At 36.5% G+C, this 12,802-nt stretch overlaps 1 protein-coding gene across 1 annotated transcript; it reads right to left on the bottom strand.

Moving 5' to 3' along the window:
* Window positions 1–5,332: 5,332 nt before the first annotated feature.
* Window positions 5,333–12,304, bottom strand: otx2a (orthodenticle homeobox 2a). Its single transcript, XM_083522842.1, has 4 exons — window positions 12,024–12,304; window positions 9,687–9,882; window positions 8,199–8,350; window positions 5,333–6,763 (listed from the first exon to the last, which is right to left on the bottom strand). The coding sequence occupies exons 2-4, from the start codon at window positions 9,781–9,783 to the stop codon at window positions 5,954–5,956; spliced, it is 1,059 nt and encodes a 352-aa protein (XP_083378968.1). The 5' UTR covers window positions 9,784–9,882; window positions 12,024–12,304; the 3' UTR covers window positions 5,333–5,953.
* Between the last annotated feature and the right edge of the window lie 498 nt (window positions 12,305–12,802).

Genomic DNA, 12,802 nt, shown 5'->3' on the forward strand with positions numbered 1-12,802 from the left:
CCCATCCTCATTTGTGTGACATCAAGAGTGTTATTATGAATCTTTAAACAATACAGAACACTGGAGAGTGAGAACTAACATGTGCACTGGAGTGTGTGATTATGAGTAAAAAGACAATACATGAATAATAATGAATCATTAACGCAGTTAAGTAGAGATCAACGTTTCTTATATTTTTGATACTCAGTAAAACTAGTAAGGAGCCAAAAAAAGACTTCAGTACAGTACCAGAGTACATTTACTCAAATACTTTACACCATTGCAGGTATAAAGTGCACATCATGCAATAAAAAGGGGCTCATGTGTGCATGTGCAAAATATATAATGGCAATTCTTACTTTTATGAGTTTACAAATGGAAATCGTTCAGGTAGGATTTGTATGTTCATTTTAATACAAACTAATTTGATATGGTTTCCCTGAAGTACATTTCTTCCTGAGGCAATAAGGGTTCCTGGGACGCTAATCTGGTTCCCTGGTTAATAATGCCATCGAACCATAGCCATAATAAATAGAGACAAATAAGCAAAAGACAAAAATAAATAAAGACAGTAAACTTTGTGTGTGTGTGTGTGTGTGTGTGTGTGTGTGTGTGTGTGTGTGTGTGTGTGTGTGTGTGTGTGTGTGTGTGTGTGTGTGTGTGTGTGTGTGTTACTGTATGTCACTTCAGTGGAGCTGAGGATCAGATCAGATTCAGGCTGTGGTGCAATCAGAGAGGTAGCAGCACCCTGTTTTTTTTATTTCTTAGGCTGAATTATTTACACACACACACACACACACACACACACACACACACACACACACACACACACACACACATACAAACACACACAAAGGGATGTTGATACACTGCAGCACAGCATGTAGGAGAACAAAATTTTTTGAGAGACCAAAAAAAAAGAAAGAAAGAAAGAAAAAGTACTGTTGAAAAAGTTCAGTGCCCCAGAGAGTCCTCCTATCTATCTATCTATCTATCTATCTATCTATCTATCTATCTATCTATCTATCTATCTATCTATCTATCTATCTATCTATCTATCTATCTATCTATCTATCTATCTATCTATCTATCTATCTATCTATCTATCTATCTATCTATCTATCTATCGTTACTCGTATACTTAAATGACAAAGTAAATAGATAGTCGGCTTGTAGAGATTATAATTGCCAAGAGATGAGAATTACCCCCCAAACCCCACCCACCCCCACCTACCCACAGAAATCATGCAATTCAATAATTGTTTCTAATAAATTGAATGCAGTTCAAAAGAATACAGTGTAAAAAAAATCTGAAGAAAACAGGACTGGTCTCCTTAACGTTCTCTCTCTTTTATTTTATAATTTTATTATTTATGAATAGTCTTTTTTTCTTTTCTTTTTTTTTTTTTTTTTTTTTACCAGTGAGTGCATTTGTGTGTCAGTATTGCAGCTCTGCACTGCGTTGTATCTGAATGTCCTCCTCCAAGCAATAAATCTGCTTGTAAATCATGTCCCTGATCTGAGTTCAGTGTTATGGGAGTGTTGAATAAATAAAGTGTATCATGTCTGTATGCAGTAATGAGCTGCTGAAACAGGTGTTTGGTGGTAAATCAGTGAACTGAGCGCTTTAAGCCTGACAGAAGATTAGCGGCACTGTTTGGAGCAGATTTACTGCAAATCCCGAGCTGTTTGTCAACCACACACACACACACACACACACACACACACACACACACACTGACATGTTTACCCAGCTGCCCCACGTCTGGGGGGGCACAAGCAAATGTGGCATGATGTTAATTAAAATCAGGATTTGTTCCTCTTTCTGTTGGATAAATAAATTCATGTGCAGCTCGAAGTGTTGGACAGGAAGAGGAAACGTGTGGATTTGCGTGTGGATGCGATTTGAATGGACGTCATAAATCCAGAGAACAACCTCAAATCTTCACAAACGTCCAGATAACCGCCACGTGAAACTGCGTAGTCACGTGGCACACGTGCGTCACTCGTGTGACCTTCAAGAGTGGGCAGTTTCAAGGTATAAAAACACACCGAAATGCATCTGTCCATGCCCTCAACTCGGTTGGAATATAGGAATTGCATTGTGTCCTATGCAAAAGAAATAAAAAACAAAACATGTAGCAGTGCGTTTTTCATTACTTTATTAGACCCTGAAATAACACGTGACTCTATAGAAAATCCCCAAACCACCAAATATCACACACACACACACACACACACACACACACACACACACACACACACACACACACACACACACACACACATACACACACGCACACAAATTGCTTTTCTCATCAAATGAATGGTCTAGTCCATATGGCTTTTATTATTATTATAACCAGAGTACAGGATTGAAAACGACAGTTTTTCTCAGTCGCTTGGGAGCATTTTTTTCAAATTATCCCTGATATTTGCAGTATGTGCATTTCTCAAAACAATTTGTACAAACTGTTCAACACACTGAATTTCTTTCGAAAGCCTGTACTTTTCTCCAAACCCTTAGTTCATCTCTCAAAAGTATTTGTCACAATGAACATCTCGTTCCCATCAGAAGTCTTTTTGTTACAGTTTTTCTTAGTCGCTTTGAAACGTTTCTCAGATCAGAAATGAAATATTCTCAAAACTCCTCGTTCAACTTCCACATCCTTTCGTCACTTGAGCACATCATAAGAACATTTCTTTTTGCTTTTATCAAATCGCAAACACTTTTGTACATCATTGAACTGATTGTGTACGAGTGTCTGCTGTTTCCTACATTATCACTTGTTTATGTTCATGTTGATCAAAATAAATTATACTGGTTTCACCTGAATAGTTTTAACCCCCAAAAACATCTCAGCATCAGTTCATTGTGTACGTCATTGAATGCAAAATGATAAAACCAGTTGTCATCATCTGTCATCTACAATTTCTATTAAACTTTGTTGTAAATGTGTTGAATTGATGAATTGTGCAGATGAATGTTGAATGTCACTAATGAAGGCGAGTGAACGGCATCAGATCAACCAATAATTAACCAGTTCTCTAAAACATGTCAGCGGTGAATCTCGTGAACCTTCGAATGGAGACGGAGCAAAACACAGAATTACAAATTCTAAAAATGGATGAACTACTAAGAAACAAACGAATACTTACTTTTGAAAGATGAATTTAGGATTTTGAGACAAGTACAGACTTCTGCAAAAAGAATCCAGTGTGTTGTGCTGTTTGTACACATTGTTTTGAGAAATGCACTCACTGGCTTGCAAATAAGGATGATTCTAGAAAATGCTCCCAAGCAGCTGAGAAAAACTGCAGTGTTCATAAGCAACATCGTCACAATGTTGTCATGTTGTCAGTATGACGACGCGCAGTTTCAGTATTTCGTTTCTTGATCGTTCACATTTTTAGAAATTGTAATTCTGTTTTTGTCACTAATTGAAGGTTCACGAGATTTAGCTTCGACCAATTTTAGAGAACTGGTGGATCATTAGTCGACCTGATGCCGTTCATTCGCCTTCATTAGTCACATTCAAGATTCATCTGCACAATTCATCAATTGAACACATTTACAAAAAAACAAAAACAAAAAAACAAGTTGAATAGAAATTTTATGGTTTAACCATTTTGCATTCAATGACTTATGCAATGAACTGATGCCTAAATGTTTTGGGGGTTAAAACTATTCAGGTGAAACCAGTATAATATATTTAGATCAACATGATAAAAACAACTGATGTAGCAAATAGCAGACACTTCTACACAATCAATTGAATGAATTAAATGTATATATTGTAATATATATATATATATATATATATATATATATATATATATATATATATATATATATATATATATATATATATATGTGTCAAAACGTGTCAAAATGTCTCCTGGTGGAACGATAAGAAAAAGTTAAAAGTTACAAATAGCCAAATAATGTAGCTTCCTGACCCGTATTCTTCTCCACACACTTCAAGTACAGTATCTTTATCACTTGCAAATGTCTCATCTTTCCAGATCTAACATTTATTTCAGTGGAGCTACAGTCACTTTACTGTACAGCTTCACAATTCCTTTTCGTCCCTTAAGTCAGAACTTTATTTTCACCCTGTACTAATGTATGACTTGTGCCCAGTTTAAACGCGTTACTCGAGTTCACTGTGTGTTTGGGACAGAGACTTGGTCCCAGGTCCAAACTAGGTCCTTGTTGGCTTGTGGTGCCCTTATATTTGACCCCTTTATTCTATGTATGAGAAGAGGAACAAATGTCAATTACACAGATCTTTTTTTCTTTTATGCTGCAAAAGATGTAAAATAAAAACAAATGTACAGTTGGACATGTTTTTTTTTCCAAAATGTACATATTTACATTATTTAGCTTCCTGAAAGTATCGCCAAAAATGTTTTTTACTTACATGTAACCTGTGCTTTCGGCCCGTGGCTGTCAATTATGCTTGATTTCTTTTTGCCCCTTCATGGGAAATATTTTGGGCACCTCTGTGGGCACAAGCTTTGTGGGCATGTGTGGGTTTATTTATTTTTTAACCTTTTTTTTTTTATTTGCAATTTTTTTAACGAAGCATTGAATAAAATTTAATAGAATACTTAATTCTTAATTATTATTATTATTATTTTTTAAGTTTCATATTGTACATAGAATATTTCACTTAATTTTTCTTTTCAATTCTATTTATTTTTCTTGTAATCTAAAGCAGTCTCTGGCAAAAGAACAATGTGAAATGGTAACAGCAGTATCATGACAAAACTCAGATTTTTTTACATGCTCATACATATATATATATATATATATATATATATATATATATATATATATATATATATATATATATATATATATATATATATATATATATATATATATATATATATTTTTTTTTTTATTATTATTAATTATTTATGGTCCCCTGGTGGTCTAGTGGTTAAGATGCAGCGCTCTCACCGCTGCGACCCGGGTTCGATTCCCGGTCAGGGAACCATCCCCAGCCACTCTCAGAGTCGGTCCCAAGCCCGGATAAATTGGGGAGGGTTGCGTTAGGAAGGGCATCCAGCGTAAAACATATGCCAAATCAAACGTGCGGAGGATCCGCTGTGGCGACCCCTAACGGGAGAAGCCGAAAGAAACTTTTCTTTTATTATTAATTATTTATATTTTAGAACTTTTCTGAATAAATTACAAAATATCTCTACGCTTAGATTTAGCATGACTTCCATTTCTATCCCCAAATACATTTTCTATAAATAAATGAAATTAAAGCAAAAGTATTTCTTCAAACATACGACTTGGGTTTTCTCATTGTTAAGGTGATATAGAAAAAACATTCCATTTGATTTAAAACATATTTTATTTCATGAACGTAACGCAAAAAAAAGGGTCAGGTTTTTTTTTTTTTTTTTTTTTTTTTTTTTTTTTTTTACATTTCACAGAAAAAAGGTTTGGTTCACATTTGAGTTTTTCTCTGTTGCAAGACAATCGCACTAAATAATTTTAGTTTGTATTTATTGCCTTCATAGACACACAAGAAGTCCAAGTGCAGCGAGTTGCCATGGATTGAGGAAGGCAAGGAGATGGAGAGGGAATATGTGGATCTGTTAAGTGTACCCAATTACAGCCCAATTACAGCTAATCCAGGATACACATCAGAAAGGGAGAAGGAACAGTATTTAGTTTTACCCCTCTTTACTTCCCAGCGAGGGCTTTTTCCGTCCTTTTTAAGGCGGTAAAGGCAGACCGACATCAGACTTGAGAGCCAAAGACCTTTGGCCTGGGATTAATCCTGCAACATCAGTCTAGAATAGTCTAAAATATCTCCTCCACTGGAAGACTTCCACCTCGAGATCCATTTTCAGCTGGCTCCTGCATCAAGTCTTTAGAGCACAACTGATGGTTTTGGTGGCTTTCGAAACAAACAAAAAAAAACTAAAATGCTTGAAAAAAAAACACTTCTCACAGGACCTGAAAGCGCCAAGCTGCCTGGTCTTTGTAGTCCAAACAGTCTGCACTGAAGTTTAGTTTCCATGGTGAAGCAGCTTGGTCTTTGTAGTCTTTGTAATCCACACAGTCTGAGGAGGTGAAGGGGAGTGCTGCACCACCATAGCCCTGGTGCGTGTGTGCGTGCGGGTGATGGTGAGGGTGGTGCCCGTTGCTCTGCCCAAGGTGGTGTGGGTGATGCGGGTGCGTGTGGTGTCCAGACACCCCGGTGCCTGCCATGGAGCTCAGCTGGGGGTGATGCGGGTGGTGGCTGTGCATGGGCGCCAAATATGAGCTACAGTCCATGTTTCCGAAATATGAGCTGGACGCAGTGCTGGGGTAACTCTGGGCATAAGTGGGCGTCTGGTTGTAGGAAACAGGGAAGGAGGCTACCCCAGCTGGGCCTCCACTTCCTGAAACCGCACGCTGCATGCACGACGCACTGGTCGGAGGCGCTGGGTCCGGGATGGTCGGAGGAGCTGGAAGGGGTGATATAGGGGCGGGACTCCAGATAGACGACACGGGAGTGGCCCCAGATGAGGAGCTACTACTCATACCCAGTCCACCCAGGTTTGAGTTTGAAGAGGATGAGGAGGACGATGAGGACGAGCTGGTATTTGACACCACCGGAGGACTGAACTGGCCGCTGCTCTCTGAACCGGGACTCTCTCGTAAGGGAGAGGCTTTTTTCTTCGCAGGCCGGATTTTTGCACCGCTGCCAGTGTTACTGCTGTTGCTGTTCTGTTGCTGCTGCCGGCACTTTGCTCTTCGGTTCTTGAACCACACCTGGTCAGGGAGAGAACGCATAAGTACACAATATAACGCAGGTGTACCATGCACCCTAGGTTTCCAGGAAATACATGAAGTTAACAGATGAAACTAATATGGTAGGACTGGAAATGTGGGAGTGTCCATGCAACAGGGAAAGAGATTAGCAGAAGCAAATGGAAATAGTGACAAGACAGTATGGTATCTATTATCTTTCCCTTGCAACAGTACTTTCCTGCTCCAAGGCACAGTCATATAAACCCAGTCACCCATAAAAATCTCTAATTATTGCTTCATATTATACACCAGTGATTGTCAGGGATCACTCTAACTCCATCACCTGCAACGATCCTGGCATTAAAAGCCTAATTGACTAAATCAGCTCAAGTGAATAAACTTAAAAGTATGAAAAGCACAATTATGTTTGCGTTCTGAATATTTCAAACCGCTTTGAGATTCATAAACCAATGAAACATGACATAAATATTGAGGATCCAATAGTCTGAACTGATGCTTTGCCTTAAAAGGTGGTAAATAACTCACGTGGAGATAAACTAAATAGGCCGGCACTTTTGTAATCCATTTATGCATTATTTTATTTTACTTCTACATACCGTATCGTATGTAGAAGTCTGAAGTTGATGCTTTTAGACATAAATTTTTTACATGAATTTGTGTTTTGATGATGGAAAGCTCAAGTGGCATATTTGTCTAACAATTGAATTATTAAATTCTCAAATCTGTTCTAATATCCATGATTTATTGGTGATGGCCACATTTATATGATGCTACTGGAACATGCAAAAACTGTATTATGGTAGTACAGTACTGGTATATGCTGCCACTGGAACATGGTAGTACTGGTATATGCTGCCACTGAAATATGACAGTGCTTTAATACGATGCAACTGGAATATGATGCCACTTTGCTAGTTGCTACTGGAAAATTATAGTACTGGCATATGATGCCACCAGAATATGAGTACTAAAATGTGCTGCCACTGAAATTCAATAGTACTTGGATTTTAAAATTTTTATATATATAATATGATAATGTTGTGATACTGGAATATGATAGTGCTGGAATATGATGCCACTGGAATTTGATGCCACATTTAAATGTTGCTAGGGAATTGGGTTGCTACTGAAATATGATGCTACTGGAAAATGATGTTACTGGAATATATTGATACTGGAAATTGATAGTATTCAAATATATTATGCTACTGGATTATAATGCCACTGAAATACGATGCCACTTTGTTAGTTGATACTGGAATATGATGCCACTAGAATAAGATGCTACTAGAATAGGATAATACTGGAATAATATGCAACTGGAATATAATGCCATTTTCATATGTTGCTAGGGGATATGATGCCACTGGAAATGGTACGTGTCTTAATTTCGTGTGAACACCGGTGCACACACACACCACACACATGCCCTTACCTGCACTCTGGACTCCGGCAGGTTGATCTTGAGCGCCACCTCCTCTCGCATGAAGATGTCTGGGTATCGTGTCTTGGCGAACAGAGACTCCAGGATGTCCAGCTGAGTGCGAGTGAATGTGGTCCTCTCCCGCCTCTGCTTCCGGGGATTAGCTTTAAAAGTGAAAAACAATCAAACATTTAATAAACAAGGTTGACCAATTCCTAAAAAAAAATATATATATATACATATAATATAGAGCAATTTACAATAAACTGTTTACAGTTATAAGTGCTTTAATTTAGTGTTTATTATTAATATTATTATTATTATTATTATTATTATTATTATTATTATTATTATTATTATTATTAAATATTATTTCTTGTAAATTGTGAGCTTGTGCACTTTGTTTTCTAGAGCCTAAATGTTCTCTATCCATTTTCTCCAAATATATCCCTACGATTTTCTTACAATGATTTTTTTGGCTGGGTTTTTTTTTCTTTTTCTCTCATGTATTTATTTATTCATAAAAAAATATATATACTTGTTATAGAGTAAATTCTGTAATAGTCTAATTAGTCACTCAAGCCTTTGAACACTTAATTAAAGTTTTACTAGCACAAAACTTGGGAAGTCTATTCTTATTACTTTGCATGCAACAGTACAAGGATGTGAAGCAATAAATAAAATGTTATGGAATTATAGATGTGTGTGTGTGTGTGTGTGTGTGTGTGTGTGTGTGTGTGTGTGTGTGTGTGTGTGTGTGTGTACACGCGCGCATTTCTACATAAGAAACTTAGTTGTCCGACTCCTTGTTTAGTTTTTTATTCGATTATTGCTCGGCTTTTTTTTTTTTTTTTTCAATCCAAGTTTTTTTTTCAATCCGGATATATATATATATATATATATATATATATATATATATATATATATATATATATATATATATATATATATATATATATAATATGTTTGGTAGGTTTTTATGGACTTTTGCGGCCAATTCAACATTCGGCAAAAAAAGAAATTCCCTTTTCTTACAAGATTTTTTTTATTTTACTATTATTACTTTAAAGAAAAACTCCAAAATTAAGAATCTGTTTATTAAATAAAATAAAGACAAAAATTAACACACATTTGCCATTTTTAAGAAGTTCCTAAGCGCCCTTTCAAACATCCCGTTAAATCAAACGTCGTTTATCCTTTTTTTTTTCCTTTTTTAATCTAATAATAATTTAAAATTGAACCAATCAGACAATGATAAAGAATGATAAAATACACTGTAATTATTAACACGGTTCCTGAGTGCTTTTTCCGAAAAGATCCGCTTATAATACAATACGAAATGTCTATAAAATCTTCCAGGATCTTCTCATTTTATTAGCATTATTATTTCACTATTATTTCTTTAGCATTATTATTAGAGAGAGAGAGAGAGAGAGAGAGAGAGAGAGAGAGAGAGAGAGAGAGAGAGAGAGAGAGAGAGAGAGAGAGATGCACTCGTACCCGGATACCCGACAGAAGGATGGAGGAGCTCCATGGGCGCCCCCCCGAGCCCCAGACCGTTGACGGCGTACGGGGCCTGTTTGAGGTATGACATCATTCTCGCAGCTCGTGTGGGGGTAACGGCGGAGTCCGCGCTGGAGGGTCCGAGTCTCCCCGCCGAGCTGACACACACACACACACACACACACACACACACCTGGAAAAGAGGAGGGAGAAACACACACTTCATCAATAAATCAGTAGACGAAGTGATGAATGAAAGCGCGGTGAATACCGACCTGTGAACTGCTGATAATAATAATAATAATAATAATAATAATAATAATAATAATAATAATAATAATAATAATAATAATAATAATAATAATAATAAATGATTAAACAGGATAAAACGAAATGTATATTTTAAAATAATAAAAGACAATTTAAAAGTTACGTTTTTTCCCATCCCATAAAGTTAATATAAACAAAATCGAATCCATATATCAATCTGAATCATTTTCTTCTTGTGAATCTTTAGGCCCTTTTTCTTTTCTGTACTTTTCTTGTTTAAGTTTCTCGTCTAAAAGATCTTGCAAAAAAAAAAAAAAAAAAGACATTCATTAATAAATCCCACACTTTTTCAAAATTCCGGATTAAATTGATTGTACATGTAATAGTAAAAAATATCTATATTTGTTATAGTTATAAGACCTCTGATTGATTTTTTAAAACAAATAGGTAAATAAATGTAAATAAATTGAATACCAGTTAAAAAGTAACTGTGTGGAAAAATAGGTTTCCGATTACAAATAGAGGAACAAATACAATAATCAATATTTATTGATAGTGTTGAATCTTTATCTAATAATAATTATATATATATATATATATATATATATATATATATATATATATATATATATATATATATATATATATAAAGAGAGAGAGAGAGAGAGAGAGAGAGAGAGAGAGAGAGAGAGAGAGAGAGAGATTTGGAATCTGAAATGATAATAATAATGACGCTTTAAACATCTTCTGTTTGGACTTCACAGAAAAACCCGACATCATGCAGGTCTCGACCATTAATTATCCAGATAACAAAATTATCCTGACTGCTGGAAAATCCATAAGAAAGAAAGAAAGAAAAACGCTGACTTGTCCTTTAGGGATCAATCAGAAATATAAACAGCGTCCTAATCACCTCATTTCACACTCCACTAATCAGCACGACTTCACACACTAATTGGCCGTTCACACTTTCTGCACATTTACAACCACAAACTCTCAAACTTTCAGCATTTATTAAAATAAATAAATGAATACATCCAGTGATCGACGAATGTGATGATCAGTTACATTTACTTTTTAATTGTATAGGATTTATTTTCAACTCATTTTATTATGTAGTGGCCAATAAACCGAATTTACATTCTATAATAGAAATGCGTGCCATATTTCAGGCTTTGCTACGTGAACACGAACGCACAAGCGCGTCTCAACAATTACGCAAAAAAGTTTCAAAAACAAACTAAGATTAGACATTAAACGCTTTCTAAATGTTCTAATTGAATTGAAGTTTTGATTTAAGTTCAGGACTGACCTTTATTTTTTTTTTTAAAAAAAGCAAAAACTTTATTATTAAAAAATAATAATTCTATAAAACAACAAAAACTAATTTAAGACTTTAGACTCGAGTGGAATTTGTGCTTTAGGCTCCTGGACGAAATGATTTGCGAGGATCCGAACTCGTTTCGCAGCTTTTTTTTTTTGTCATGTCGGAGTTTTGTACCAAATCACTTGTTTTTTAAAGACAAAGTTTTTGGTTTAAAGACATGGTGCGCTTTTGATTGTCGCGCGCATTCGTATGGATCAGCCATCGTTTAGAGCAGACAGACAAAAGAATCCACCGCTTTAAACCAAATGTAAATCATCAGCAACTGTGCAAATGATCCGTCTTAGCCATTTAGATTAGACTCAGAGGGGGTGGGTGGGGCGGTTTATGTAGTGGTGGTGGTGGTGTTGGTGGGGGGGCTCCTTCATTTACAGCCAGAAACCTTATCGACTCTGTAAACCGAGTCAACCCCCCCAAACCCAAACTCTCGTCGCTTTTTCACGCAGCAGTTACGAGCTGCATAAACAATGACACATTTGCACAATTAATTTGGAGGGTGGGGGTGAAACGCACATTCGCAAACCGAAGTGTATTGAAAAAAGTTGCATGTCGCAAAACTGTTTCCTGAACCAAAAACAGTGTGAGCTTGAACACGTGATTATTTTTAACGCGCAACACACTCTTTTTTTAAATGAACGAAACAACAAGAAAAGAAATTTGGATTGAGGGCAGTTTCTTACCTGGTGAGTCTCCACTCGTACACACACTCCCTGCTAAGGAAATCCGGGTGTTTACGCCAAAACGGCACAAGAAATGTTTATTTGACGGTGAAAAGAAATCAGAGGAGAAACACCAAAATAGTCCTTGATTTTTTTTTTTTTCTATCACAAAATAACCAGAGCCCCAAACGCCCTCGATCTTCTCTCACATCCGCGCGCAGGACTGCCAAAATGTTGTCCAATTGGGGATTGATCACTTTTTTGCCCCGACGTCCCGTCTATGAGTAAAAGCATACCTGTGGGACCGCCCGCCGCAGCCAATCAGAGCGCGCGCGGCTCCTTACGACTCAGCGCGCCCGGCCAATCACCACCCAGAGAGGCGGCAGGTTCGTTGTGACGTCACGATGACCCGCCGCGCGAATCGAGCGGGTCGACGTGCAAAAAAAAAAAAAGCAAAGAAAAGCAAAGAAATACATACACTCTTTTAAAAATGTATTTAAACTCATTAAAGCCGAGGAGTTGTTTTTATCTGGGAACAACCCAAAATAAACACACACACACACACACACACACACACACACACACACACACACACACACACACACACACACACACACACACACACACACACACGATATATTACATAATTAGGGTTATTTTGGATCCATTTAAATGGAAATATAAACTTTTCTAATTACAATGTATTGTAGGCCCCTTAATCTGCATCTACAAAAATCTAAAAACATCAACAAAAAATTTGAATAAAATTGTATATATATACATATAGAATTAACCGAGCT

This window comes from Silurus aristotelis (genome assembly GCF_946808225.1).
Source record: "Silurus aristotelis genome assembly, chromosome: 20".
In the NCBI taxonomy this organism is placed as follows: Eukaryota; Metazoa; Chordata; class Actinopteri; order Siluriformes; family Siluridae; genus Silurus; species Silurus aristotelis.

Bases quoted from the DNA above. Each gene is read 5' to 3' on its own strand.
- otx2a (XM_083522842.1), bottom strand. From the start codon at position 9,783: ATGATGTCATACCTCAAACAGGCCCCGTACGCCGTCAACGGTCTGGGG. The intron at 8,351-9,686 runs GTACGAGTGCAT...TCACTTTTAAAG, and splicing joins TCCTTCTGTCGGGTATCCGG to CTAATCCCCGGAAGCAGAGG. The intron at 6,764-8,198 runs GTAAGGGCATGT...CTCCCTGACCAG, and splicing joins TGCCGGAGTCCAGAGTGCAG to GTGTGGTTCAAGAACCGAAG.